The sequence below is a fragment of the Echinops telfairi genome, unplaced genomic scaffold, assembly GCF_000313985.2.
Source record: "Echinops telfairi isolate 266 unplaced genomic scaffold, ASM31398v2 ScPeMD7_16;HRSCAF=60, whole genome shotgun sequence".
In the NCBI taxonomy this organism is placed as follows: Eukaryota; Metazoa; Chordata; class Mammalia; order Afrosoricida; family Tenrecidae; genus Echinops; species Echinops telfairi.
In genome coordinates, this window is record NW_022103913.1 from 10,917,711 (window position 1) to 10,930,754 (window position 13,044).

The 13,044-nt window shown below is 38.0% G+C and overlaps 1 protein-coding gene across 1 annotated transcript in view; it reads left to right on the forward strand.

Moving 5' to 3' along the window:
- Positions 1-13,044, forward strand: part of STAG1 (stromal antigen 1) — a 296,042-nt gene that overhangs the window by 186,845 nt on the left and 96,153 nt on the right. Inside the window, exons 11-12 of the mRNA XM_045287455.1 lie at positions 9,148-9,246; positions 9,765-9,844. Of these exons, the coding sequence (XP_045143390.1) occupies positions 9,148-9,246; positions 9,765-9,844 (179 nt within the window). The remainder of the gene's footprint in view (positions 1-9,147; positions 9,247-9,764; positions 9,845-13,044) is intronic.

Consider the following 13,044-nt stretch of genomic DNA (forward strand, 5'->3'; position numbering starts at 1 on the left):
TAGATCTATTTCCCCATCCTCATATATAAATATATTTACATTTGTACATGCCTTTATTTAGACCTCTATAAATGCCCTTTGTCTCCTAGCTCTTTCCTCTATTTCCTTTGACTTTCCTCTTTGGGTTTCAGTAATTCCTCTCATTTGCATTACCCTTGGTCACTCCCTACCAGGCTTCCTACACCCTCCTCGCACCTGATTTGCATCACTTTTTGTTCCCTTGGCCCTGGGTTTGTTAACACCAATTCCTTTCCCCCTATCTTCCCCTCTCCCATGTTTCCCCGGAACTGTGGGTCCCATCGTTTCCTCCTTCAGATTGTTCATCCAGCCTGTCTTATTTAGACAGACCTGCGGAGATAATAACATGCACAAAATCAAGACAGAGCAAAACCAAGCAACAAAAGAAAACAAAACACAACAAGAAAGAAAAGCTTGTAGTTAGTTCAAGGACTGTTTGTTGACCTTTAGGAGTGTTTTCCAGTCGAGTCTGATGGGGTGCCAAGCCGTGCTCCCAAAGTCTATTTTTGGTGTTCCCTGAGGACTTCGTTGCTCTGTTCCCCTCGCTGTTCTGTTGCACACCCTTAGTGTTTTGCCTCTTTGTGGTGGGATCAGATTGGACCCAATTCCCACACTGTGTCTCCAGTGTTGTCCTCTGTAGGGCTATGGATCAGTGAGGGATATTTTGTCTCAGTGGGATCCGCCATATCATCTACTCTTTTGATTGGCTGCTGTGAGCAGGAATATGGTCCTCAAGGTTTGATGGGCCAGGATGTGCTCCACTCTCTCTTCCTCCCCCTTCATTTGCTCCTGTGTGCTCTGATCAGACATGTCCCTCTCCCTGAGCTGCAGAATCAGTGCTGTCCTCTGAAATAAATTCTTCTGGGGGGAAGGGCAGGTGTCCACGTTGTTGGGATTGGGGCTGGCCACTCAGACCTCACCACTGGTATATTTTCGGTTTTTAATGCACCTCCTTCAATTCCTGATGCCAAATTCTTCTTCATACCATCAAGAGTCTCAGAATGGTGAAAGGATGCAACCCTGGTGTATACTATGCAGTATTTCTTTGTTTTTTAGTCTATGTACAGTTTCGGCATATACATAATTAAATGTTCTCTATTTCTGTTATTTGCAGTGTTAAAGACATAACTTGTTATCCACACACTGGAATGCTTTTTTATAATCAGTAATGCACGGGGAAACATCTTTTCCCTATTTTTTGGTTTCAGCCCAGACTCATCTGTCAACCCACAATCTCCTCTGACATTCTACAACCCCCTCTGAATCTGGAACAGATTTCTGTCATTCTTTATCAATGTATTCCTGCACCCGTTGTCAAATTATCTTCAGGCATTTATTTTCATTTGATGTTAATGATAGTGATCATAATTTCGACATGTTGTTGTATCACTTTACTTTGAGATGGACAGGAGCTGTCATACAAATTTCTTGTCATAGATAAGTAAGAATTTCCTGTGTTTTATTCATTTATTCAAACATCTCAATTGCTTTTCTATCAATTTCTCGAGTCCATTTTTCTCTTTCATTCCCTTTAGTTACTATTAAGTATTCAAAAGAGCAAGTTTCAAATCTGTTCTAACTTTTTTTTTCTTTCTGTTTAATTTTTTCATAGCCTTTTGCTTTTATTTATTGTCTTTGATTTTGTTTCACATCTTGTGTGGTCTTTTGTTGTTACTTTTCAGTGCGTTAAATGTACACTTGAGTTGCTTTCTAAATTTAGGTGAAATGTGCTAGGGAGTTTTAAAATTTTGCTGAAAAATGAAATTGGAATATAAGAAATTTTTTCATAAACCTTTTGAAATCCCTTGTACTCCAGGTTGTACTTTAGCTTTATGGACTTGCTTCAGTTTTATTCAGCTTCCATTTGAACTTATTTATAAGTAATTGATAGTCTCATCCACATTAGACTCTGACCATTTTCTGACTAAGGATATTGAGCCTCCCCTATATATTTCCCACAAATTAATTGCTCACTGGTATTCTATCATCAGCATCAAGTTTTCTAGTATCAAGGCTTCTTACTGGTTTCTAACGTCTCTATTCTAAGCACCAGTAATTATCAGTACACCTTGATTGTATATTTGATTAATTTCAGACCAATTAAAAAAACTCAATTTTCATTGTTATTGTTAGTTATTGGTACATAAATCTGAACAATCCTATTAACTGGTCTTCTTTGTGGCTGTATATCCATTATCACTGACCAGTTATACTTAAGGATAAATCCTGAAATGTTCTCTCTTTTTTTTTTTAAGATCATTTTGTTGGGTCGTCTTAACAGCTTCTGTAGCAATTACATTAATTGTATTTGTACATACATTGCCATCATTATTTTCTGAACATTTACTTTCTATTTGGTATCAGCTCTTATTTTTTCCCTCCCTCCCACCCTCCCGACACCTTCATAAATTATAAATTATTTTCATATTTTACACCGACAGTTTTCTCCCTTCTCACTCTCCCCACTTTTCCCCTACTTTCCTGGTATCACTACTCCCATATCTATTCCTTAGGGGTTTATGTGACCTGGATTCCATGTGTCATTAGCTCCTATGTGTACCTGTGCACATGCTCTTGTCTAGCCTGCAGTGTAAGGCAAGATTGGGGTCAAGATAATGTGGGGTGAGGAAGCCTCAAGGAACCAAAGGAATATTGTGTGTTTTAAGAGTGTTATACAGTACCCTAGTTGACTCATCCCTTCCTGTGACCCTGCTGTGAGGAGATGCTCCATTGTCTACAGGTGGATTTTGTGTCTCTGCTCCCACCTCCCTTGTTCTCAATAATATGGTTTTTGTTTGTTTGTTTTTTTGTTTTGGGTCTTCTGATGCCTGTTTCCTGATACCGTTGACACATGATTTCACATGCTGGTATGCTTCTTCCATGTGGGCTTGTTGCTTCTCTACTAGGTGGCTGCTTGTTTAACTTCAAGCCTTAAAGACCCCAGATGCTATATCTTTTGATAGCCAGGCACCATCAGCTTTGTTCACCACATTTGTTTGTGCACCCATTTTGTTTTCAGTGATCATGTTGGAGGGTGAGCATTGCAGAATGCCAGGTTGTTGAAACAAAGGGTTTTTGCATTGAAGGAGGGCTTTAGCAGAGGTCCAATTTCCGTCCACTTCCTCAATGTATTGTCATATAAATATATTTACATAGGCCAATATGTGCGTTGGATAATTTAACTGTTATATCCCTTGGTGAGTTCTTCCTGTGGTTTAGTCTAATTAGTATCCTCTCTTCTTCCTGTATGAGTGTCCTGTTTTCATTCAGTAAGGTCGGGGATTTTGCTTCCTAAAATTTCCTTGATAATTTAGCTGTTGGCTTCTTCGTTGTGTCTTGTTCTTGTAGACCAATTATTTAAATGTTTTTCCTCTTCATAGCATATGTCTTTGATTTCAGGTTTTCTTCTGCTTCTTTATCTTGTTTGACTGTCTTTGCCGTTTGTTGAAGTCTGATTGAATGTCCTTGAGGTCACTGATATGATTCTCCTCCTCTTCTAGGCTGTTGGTGAGGTCCATGATCTTGTGTTTTGCTTCTGTTATCTAATCGATTAGTTTTTGTATTTCCCTTTGATACATGGACTTCATCCCTTCCGTTGTGGACTTCATCTCCTCCTTATTCTCTGTTGCTTCCTTCATATCATGTATTACTCCAAGCAGCATTCTGAGATTTATTTTTGTGGCAGTTCAATGTCTGATTCATTTATAGTATTGTTAGTTTTATGACTTCCTCTGCTGTTGCATTTAATTTTCCTTATTTTCTTAGTGAGGGTGTTGAGGTATGTTGCTGTTTATGTGTCATTTTGGAACTAGTGCCATGTTTGGGGGAGAACAAAGAGCCCTGAGCTCTTCCTCTTTGTGACTAGTAAGAGTGTTTTCAAGGACTACCTGTGGCCTACTATGATGGTGGGTCAGACTGCTATGTGGCAGGGTACCACAGCGACTCAGTGGCAACTGGTGATGGGGAGCCTAGATGTCTGGGCGGAGGCAGGCGACTGTAGGTTTGCCACTGACTGGATTCGGGCAGGACTGCAGGGTGGGAAAGTGTCTGGTTCGGACTGTCTGGCCACAGCTTGCAGTCTTTTAAAGACTCTCTGTGTAGCCCAGAAGTGGTAGAGCCAGTTTTTGGCTAGGGGTCTGGCTACTAGAACCTGTTCACTTTTCCTGTCTTGTTATGTTAAAGTCCTATGCTGTCCTTTGGAGATTAGAGATCTAGCCATCTTGTTTTGTTACTGTTAAGCTAAAGGACAGAGTTCTGGGGACTTATACTCCAGCTTACACAAAGGACCACAGCCTGGAATTGAAAGCGGTTTTTATATTGTTTTGTTTTCCTTTGCTTTGTTTTAATTTCCCCCCACTTTTTTATAATGGGCTTGTAGGTGTCCTGGTATCAGGGCTGTGCCACGCTATTCCCCAAAGATGCGGGGCCGGAATAATGGGGGTGGGGGGGGTGGGTGTTTGAAGCTGACTGGAACAGAATTCTCCCCAGGCTGCACTTCTGTGTCATTTCACTGCTGGTTGTGCTCTGGGGAACTGCATTCTGGCACAGGTATATATCCCAGTAGCTCTTCAATTGCTTCAAATTACTATCTATTTGCCTATCATTACCCATGACAGACATGGAGCTGGGGAGAGCAGGAAAGGGGTCACTGTGTTCATGCACTGCAGGAGCAGAGTGGACAGTAGAGAGGGGAACTCCAGTGTGAGGTCTTATGGCTAGTTCTCAGAGATTCTCTGCTAGGCTGGAGTTATAACCACTTTTAGACAGCAACCTGGGGAAATTACTGCTTGCTCAGGTCTCGTATCTTGGCCACAGGAATGGATAGTGGACATCATGCTTCTGGCCTTGGCAAGGGGTTTGCGGGGCCTATGGGCAGACACGGTGAACTTAGAGCATTTCAGCTATTTCTTGAGTCACTTTGTGTGTGACAATCACAGGGAGTTCTGAACCAGATCCTAGTACACTGAATCTATTTTTGGCACCCAACCTCCCAGTATTAGCCTCCTTACCTCTTAATTTTCTGGTCTAACAACAGGTGTGCCAGGTGGGTGATTCAATAAGGATGCCATCTTGACTCAGACTTGAAATGTTCTTTCAATGATGGATGTGATCTCAGTCCTCTGCAGTCGTCATTCCCAGCACAGGAGATCATACTATAATTCATAGTGGATTGTACCACTTCTTTAATGCCTAGGATATCTAAGTATACATTTCATTGCATTTTTCTTACAACTTCTAACTTTCCCAGATTCATACTAAGCACTTATCAAGTATCAATTATTAGTGGCTGTTTATAGCTGTTTCTTTTCATTTCAGTTATGCCACATCTGCAAATACAGGTCCTGAAAGCTTTACTCCATTCACAACTCTAAAGTCAACTTTACTTTGAGGAGACTGCTCTTATCTAGTCCTATATGTAGTGTGTTTCAATCTTACAATCAATTATGCTATACAATGTTTTCAGTGTTCCGTGGTTTCAGAAGTAGACTGCCAAGTTTTTCTTCCTAGTCTATGTTAGTCTAGAAGCTCACCTGAAAGCAGTCTACCATGGGTGATTCTGCTGGGTTTTTTGTTTGTTTGTTTGTTTGCTTGCTTGCTTGTTTAATTTTAATATCACTTACAGTACCACAGCAGTTTACAAGCTACCACTGTATGAGAAACTGATAGACGTGTTGAGGATTCTGGTTACAATGTTTGAATCAAGAGTTGGTTTCTTTTCTTTCCCACCTAAAGTAAAAACCTGATATGGAAATATCCAGAAATACTATAATGGCTAACAGGAATAACAAAAATTCTCTCCCATCATTTATAACATCATCCTAGGTGTTTTAGAATGATAATTGTCAGTTAAATCTCAGTCAATATCATAACTGCTTTCTTTGCCTACTAGCCTACTGCCATATGGAACCATAGGCACCAGTTAGTAGCATTGGCTTTAAGTTTGGTGGAACTTTTAATTTAGAAACTTCCCAAGTGTCTGATCCTCAGTAGTCCTCCTTCCAAATCCTCAAGCGGTCAGTGTTCGCCTTATTTTCGGATGTGAACATCTCTCCTTAGGACTTAGGTCTTATAGGCTTCTGAGTGTGATGGTGAATGGGGCCATTTCTGCTACTGTCTCTTGTGTCCTGGGTCTATGTAATATGTAGATTGGAAGCCTAGTATATATCAAAGCTCTTGATACAGGATATATTATAGTACCATAAAGGATAGTATTTCTTCTTAGATGTTATTTCAAACTTGCATCTCAGTTAATCATTGAAGATGTCATTCTAGTATTCATTTAATAAAGCAACATCTGAACAATGCCTATCTTCTAGGACTAGTTCATTACATAATCAGTACCATACTTTTATTTAATGTAAATTGAATCTGCTGAGGTAGTATTATGTAATCTCATGTTGGTAGATCAATCAGGTGATCTACAAACCATCAAAATGGCAATACTCGTTGAGGCATTATAGAGAAAACCCTGACCAGTACCATTAGGATAAATCATTGGCTTTTGCAGGATGAAGGTGGTTCGTTTTAATTGACCTCGCCACAAGAGATTGATGGTCTCCTTAAGAATTGGTGCCATGTTGAGAATTCACCATTCATTTTGGCTACTGACAGACTAGACATTGAGCAGCAGCATTAGTCAAAGCACCTGGGCCTAGCCTGTAGTTCCACATGGCTACTCTATTCATGAGCTCATTCTGCAAACTGGGCTGATTGATATCTTCTGGCCTGTTCATACTATCCTCTCAATTGTTTAGTGCCTTTAGTACCATGAGTACCCCCTGGTGGACATTAATAACATGTGATACAATGATTCTGACACTTCAAGTACAGTCATTTAAATATGTTCGTGTAGCTTCTTTACACGGCCTCCTTGTCTCCAATCTTGTGTCTTTCATGCTCCTAACTAATTAGATTGGCCCACACTCAGCTTTACCTACCACAAGTACCAGGAACATGTTTGCTTGCACAGATTAAGCAGCCTAGCTGCTTGTACTACATTTGCTACAAGTACCTTGTTTTTTGCTCAGAGCCTGACTCAAAACAGGCAGGATTTATCACCTGATAAATGAATCAAAGCAATATTCTCATGTACTATACAGCCTGTAGTACCCCCCGAAAGCCTACCATTGTTTTGCTTGTTTCTGACTATTGGAGTTACAAGATTATTTTCTTGTTTTTTATCTTGGAGGGATGTCCTAGATTACTTAGGAGCATTAAACCTCTAAAAGTTTCAGGAAATATTACCTAAAATTCTGTCAGATTTACCACCTACTCTCTGGAGCATAAACTTTCAGACTGTTTGATGTATTTTGTTCATCAGATGTGATGCCAACTAATTGGCCAATGTAATATTCTATGGAATGTCTAGATGGAAGACTGTTCATAGTCATGGTATGGCCCCAGGGCTTTTACAATTGTTCATTCTCACAATATCAATGAAGGGAGTTTCAATTAGTTATTTATTATTCATAACCAGTCATCCCCAAGCTTAGCAGCTAAAAGTAACAAGCATTATCTCACAGTGCTTTGAGTCAGGAATTTAGGATGACTTCGCTGAATAGTTGCTACAAGTAAACTTCTGTATTAAAAATATTTCACTAGTAAGTAGCAGCCTTAGGACTTTTCACTATTTAATTCTGCCTCCCTTTTTTTTACTTCTTTTTCTATTTTAGCGCTCCACCATTCTGCCTCTTTTAAACATTCTGTCATCTGTTTTCTTAACTACTGTACCTGACATGTAAAAGGCATTCAATAAATTCTTGTTGAATGAACGTATGATGATCTTTAATATCAAATTATTTTTTCCACAGGATTGTGCAGTAGTTACAAATAGGCTCTAGAGTTGGTGGGAAAATTCCATTATTTTCTATTTTTCCATGAACATTTTGAAGCGTTCTCACCCCCCGCTCCATTACCTAAATGATAAACTTACCTTTCTATAATTTATTATAGGCTGCAAATTTTCTCTTAAGTTTTACAGACAATGTGGGAAATACTCCATGTTGAATCACCTACTAGAAGTGATAAATATTTGGAAAAGTTCAAGCTTCACTAAAAAACTAAGGAGTTTTCAGTGTATTTATAATTAAATTTAAGTGGGTTCCCCCCCACCCACGCACCCCCCAAAAAAAGTTCTGCTAGGCAGAGCTTTCCTAGTATACATTTTTTCCCACTATGTGAGCATATCAAGCATTTTGCTCTGAGTTAGTGCATCCAGTGGTGTCACCTGGGAAGGTTCTCTATGGTCACAGTGAAATTCTTTGAAAAAGTTTCACTGGAACTTCGTTTTTTGTGTGTTGGCCATTTTAAGAGAACGGTGTATGACTGTGATTTTATTTCCTGCTTGGGAAAAATGCTAAATAAACTGTTGTGATGTTGAACACAGCTTACAAGGACAAGAACTATGGGAAAAATTCAAGTGTATGAGTGGTTTTCTTGTTTCAAAAAAGGAAAAATGATTGATGAGATAACTCGTTCTGGATGTCTGTCAACTTTCCAAATTGACGAAAATGTCAACTCATGCATTTGGAGTTTGCTCCACCAGGTCAGACTGTTCATCAAGCTTTCTATTTAGCGGTGCTGAACAGATTGCATAACAGTGTGCAACAGAAAAAGGCCTGATTGTGGCAGACGGAGGACTGCTTTTGCCACCACTGCAGGGCACCTGCTCACGCAGTCATCTCAGTGTACCAGTTTTTCACCAAAAAACCAGTATGCCTTTCTTGCCCCATGTACCTTATTCATCTGACCTTGCTTTGTGCGACTTCTTTTTGTCCATGAATGACAGCAATTTGGTGAATGGAAGAGGTGTAGAAAAAAACAAGGGAGGTCCTGTGTCCAAACAAGCATGGAAAAAATGCTTCCAAAAATGGAATTACAGGTGTCACAAATGTATTACGTGTAATGGAGAGTACTCTGAAGGTGATAAGGTTGTTTTGTAAATGTATTTTAAAACATAGCTTTGAAAAAAAAATCTGGGTATATCTGCTTTGTCCCATCATACGTTGTATTAAACAGTAAAATGGGATTGTTAAGCTGACACCTAGTTTGTATACAGACTTCATTATCTTTTCAATCTTTGTGACATGAAACTGACTGCTTCTGCTGTTTTTGTTTGCATTTCTGAAGCAAGGAGAAGTCAGACTGAAGTGTTTGAAAGCTCTGCAAAGTTTATATACCAATAGAGAGTTATTTCCCAAGTTGGAGCTATTCACTAACCGATTCAAGGTAAGCATCAAGAATACTAAGCTTATTTAATTTTTCACTTTGAAAAGGCTGACTGTAGCTAATTTGGCAAAAAGATATTAATAATAACGTATTTAGTTCAGCACTTTATTACATTATTGCATTTACTTTAAGAGAACCCACATGAAACACATATCTACATAAATCAATCTGCCATACAAAAGACACTTCCAATATGAATTATTATGTATTGCCTTTCAAAGAAGTCTGCCCTACTTAAAGTAAGATTTTCTTTAAGGATTTTTATAAATATATATTAATGTTCTAAGTTAAGCTTTGGTTGTCTCTGTGTTTAGGGATTATCAGTACATGACAACCATTTAAGATGAATATACTAACTCTTGAGTGGTTATAGGACCATGGTATATTATTTTAAAAGTAAGACTTTCCGTTGATCTCTTGATTTGTTTTGTGTGTATATACCCAAGATTTACTACCTTAGGTTTATCCCAACTTAATTTCTGCATGTGGTTTCTTTTATAACTACATTTTTTTTCTAGGACCGCATTGTATCAATGACTCTTGATAAGGAATATGATGTTGCTGTGGAAGCTATTCGATTGGTTACTCTTATACTTCAGTAAGTTTAATATATATCGATATTTTAACTTAATCTGTTGATAGTTTAATGCTTTTTTAAAAGTATTATTGATGTTCTTAGAATAGCTTATAGGTAAGTTGATGGGCTAGTATAGGTGTATGAGGAGCTTCAAAGTTTGTTTTAAAATTGATTTAAAAGATAGTGGAATTTTTCTATGAACTTTTAAAAACCCAATTCAATTTATATGTTCTTACTGTATATAACTCTTGAAGTTCTATACTTAGTTTGCATTTTAAGATGCTCTTTAAAACAGGTTTTTCCTCTTTGTCTTGACTATGTTCTATTTGCTTTGTATTAGAGTTCTTGTATGAAGTCTAAACGTATATGAAGTCTAAACGTATCAGTGAAGTAATAATCCTTTCTATTTTAAAAAAGGGAAATCGGAAAGAGATTTACAAGGAAGAACCTTCAAAAGGGATAGATTTTTTACGTCTACATTTTAGAATGTTATATACGTCCTCCAAACCCCAAATTCACTGCCATCAAGTCGATTCTTGCGAAAGCAACCCTATAGGACAGAGTAGAACTATTTCTGTGTTTCCCAAGTTGTACATCTTTGTAGAAGAAAGCCTCATCTTTCTCTAGAGCAGTGGTTCTCAACCTTCCTAGTGCATTGGCCCTTTAATACAGTTATTCATGTTGTGGTGACACCCAAACATAAAATTATTTTCATTACTACTTCATAGCTGTAATTTTGCTACTGTAATGAATTGGGTGTCCCCTGTGAAAGGGTCGTTAGGCCCTGAAAGGGATTGTGACCCACAGGTTGAGAACCACTGCTCTGGAGTAACAGCTGCTAGATTCAAACTGACCGTGGCTCCCACTATATAAGCTGTATAAATAGGAGAGAAGAAATAGGATATTTGAATAATATCAAAATCCATTTGTGTGTCTAACGAACAAACTCACTGCCAACTTGTTATGTCTGGGTAGCTCTGCCTCTGTTAGTTTCTGAGACTAACTTTACAAAAGTAGAGAGCTTCTTCTTATCATCGCTCTACGTTGCTGGGTGCTGTGGGATTGGTTCCAAATCACAGTGACCCTGTATACAACGGAACAGAACACTGCCTGGTCTTATGCCAGTCTCACAATTGTTCTAAAGTTTGAGCTCCTTGCTACAACCACTGTGTTTATTAATCCATCTGGTAGAGTGCCTTCCTCTTTCTTTTCCCCTCTAGTTTACCAAACATGATGTTTATCTTCAAGGACTGGTCTTGCCTGAAAACAGGCCCACAGAATGTGAGACAAAGTCCTGCAGTCCTTGCCTCTAAGGAACATTCTGGCTGTACCTAGTCCATTGTATTATCAGTATTATCAACAATATTATCAGTTTCCTGAGAAATAATAAAACTTCCATGGGGTGTTTGATAATTCTCATATCATCTAGTCCGTGGTATGGAATTTAAAGTACTGTACTATTGAGAAATGGGAATTATCCATGTATAGGAAAGCTTTTTAGGTCAAAATATATATAATAGTCATTTATACAGATTAAAAAGTTACAGAACACGGAGCAAATAGTGCACAAGGCAAAAAACTTAATAATACTCCTTCACTAAGGCAAAACTATTTCTTCAGAATGAAGACATGTCACAAAAAGCACAGAGTATGAAAATTGTAAATATATGGTAGCCTTAGGTTGCCACTTAGTGGGTAAGCTCAAAAGCAATTGATTTGAACCAAAGTCCAGTGACTTCCAAAGGAGTATTTCTGTTCCTTTAATCTGCAACAAGTATGTTGAAGGTAAAGTCCGGTTCACTTAGTGGGGTTTCTAGATGAAATCTTTCTGGTGTGACCTATGAAGAATTCTGTACACCTCAAAAAGACATCTAAAATATGGGATGGCCTATAGCACTCAATCCGAGGCTTAATAAGAACACTGTCAAAATGCATGGTTAGGAACATAATACTGCCTGGATTGTCCCATTGGGGCCTTATGTATGTAATGTTAAGCGTTTTCCCCGATAGGCTGCCCCTCCTTGGTTTACCCACCAACAAAAGTGAAATCAGCTTCTCAGAAACAGACATAGCAGCCCTTCCTTTGAACTCATGAATTTTTATTGAAATTCAATGAATAGCATTTTATGAGTATATACTAATTTGGCATGTCTATGGGACAATACTATATAGCAAGGACTATTTTTCCTTCTCCCCCATAAAGGAAAACTGGCCCCAATGTATTTGAGGCCTTCTGTAAATAAGCTGTTTTTAAGATGGGCAAATACGGGAGTAATAAATGGATTGATCATAAGCTTTAGACAGACACACCTCTACATTATTTGGGAGACCACTTTAATAAAAGATTCCCTGACTTGGAACAAGTGCTTTTTGGTTTTTGCTATTTGTCTTTATAGTTCGTGGTCTCCTACGATAGCTGCCCTTTTGTGATTGACTGACTTCGTTCCACATAATGTTCTCCTGGCTCATCTATGTTGTGAGGTGTTTTGTAGTTTCATCAGTGTTTATTATGTGTAGTATTGCTTGTGTGTTTGTGCGAAAGTTTCGTTATCCATTAAACTTTGGGCTGATTCCAACTTCTTGTTACTATGCACTGTGTTACAGTGTCCATGGGAGTGGATATGACTATTTGTGTTATATCATAGTCATTTGATCTATGGTAAAGCTTCCTCTGTATTTTGACCTTTCTGGAAAATTTTGACACTTGTAAATGAAAGTATTTTTCCTTTCATCCCTTAAAAGCCTTAAATTGATAAATTTTGTGTAATATTAACCTACCTTTGCGTTACTAAATAAATTCTGTTTAACCATGTTGTGTTTTATTTTATATGAAAACAGTGTTGTATTTAATATCTTAATATTTTCACATCTAGATTCATGAGTCAATTTTACAACTTTATTTTTTATTTTTATTAGCCTTTATCCATCTTTGAAATCAAGGTGTCTTCAATAAGTTCTTACCCTTTTTCTCTTCTGAATCAAATCGTCTATGACAGTGACTAGTTCTTCCAGAGTTTGAGAGAATTCTCTTACTAAAACGGTGTCGGTTTTTAGTTTCTTTTGTGCATGAAGTCATTTTCGATTGCCATTTGTTTTTTCCTCTCTCTCTATTAAAATTTTTATTGTGAATTGGGTAAAAGTTTTCTGAGCAAATCAAACTTTCATTTTCCCACTTTTTTCTAATACTCTATCCAGGACATTGTAATGTGATACCTTTAAGT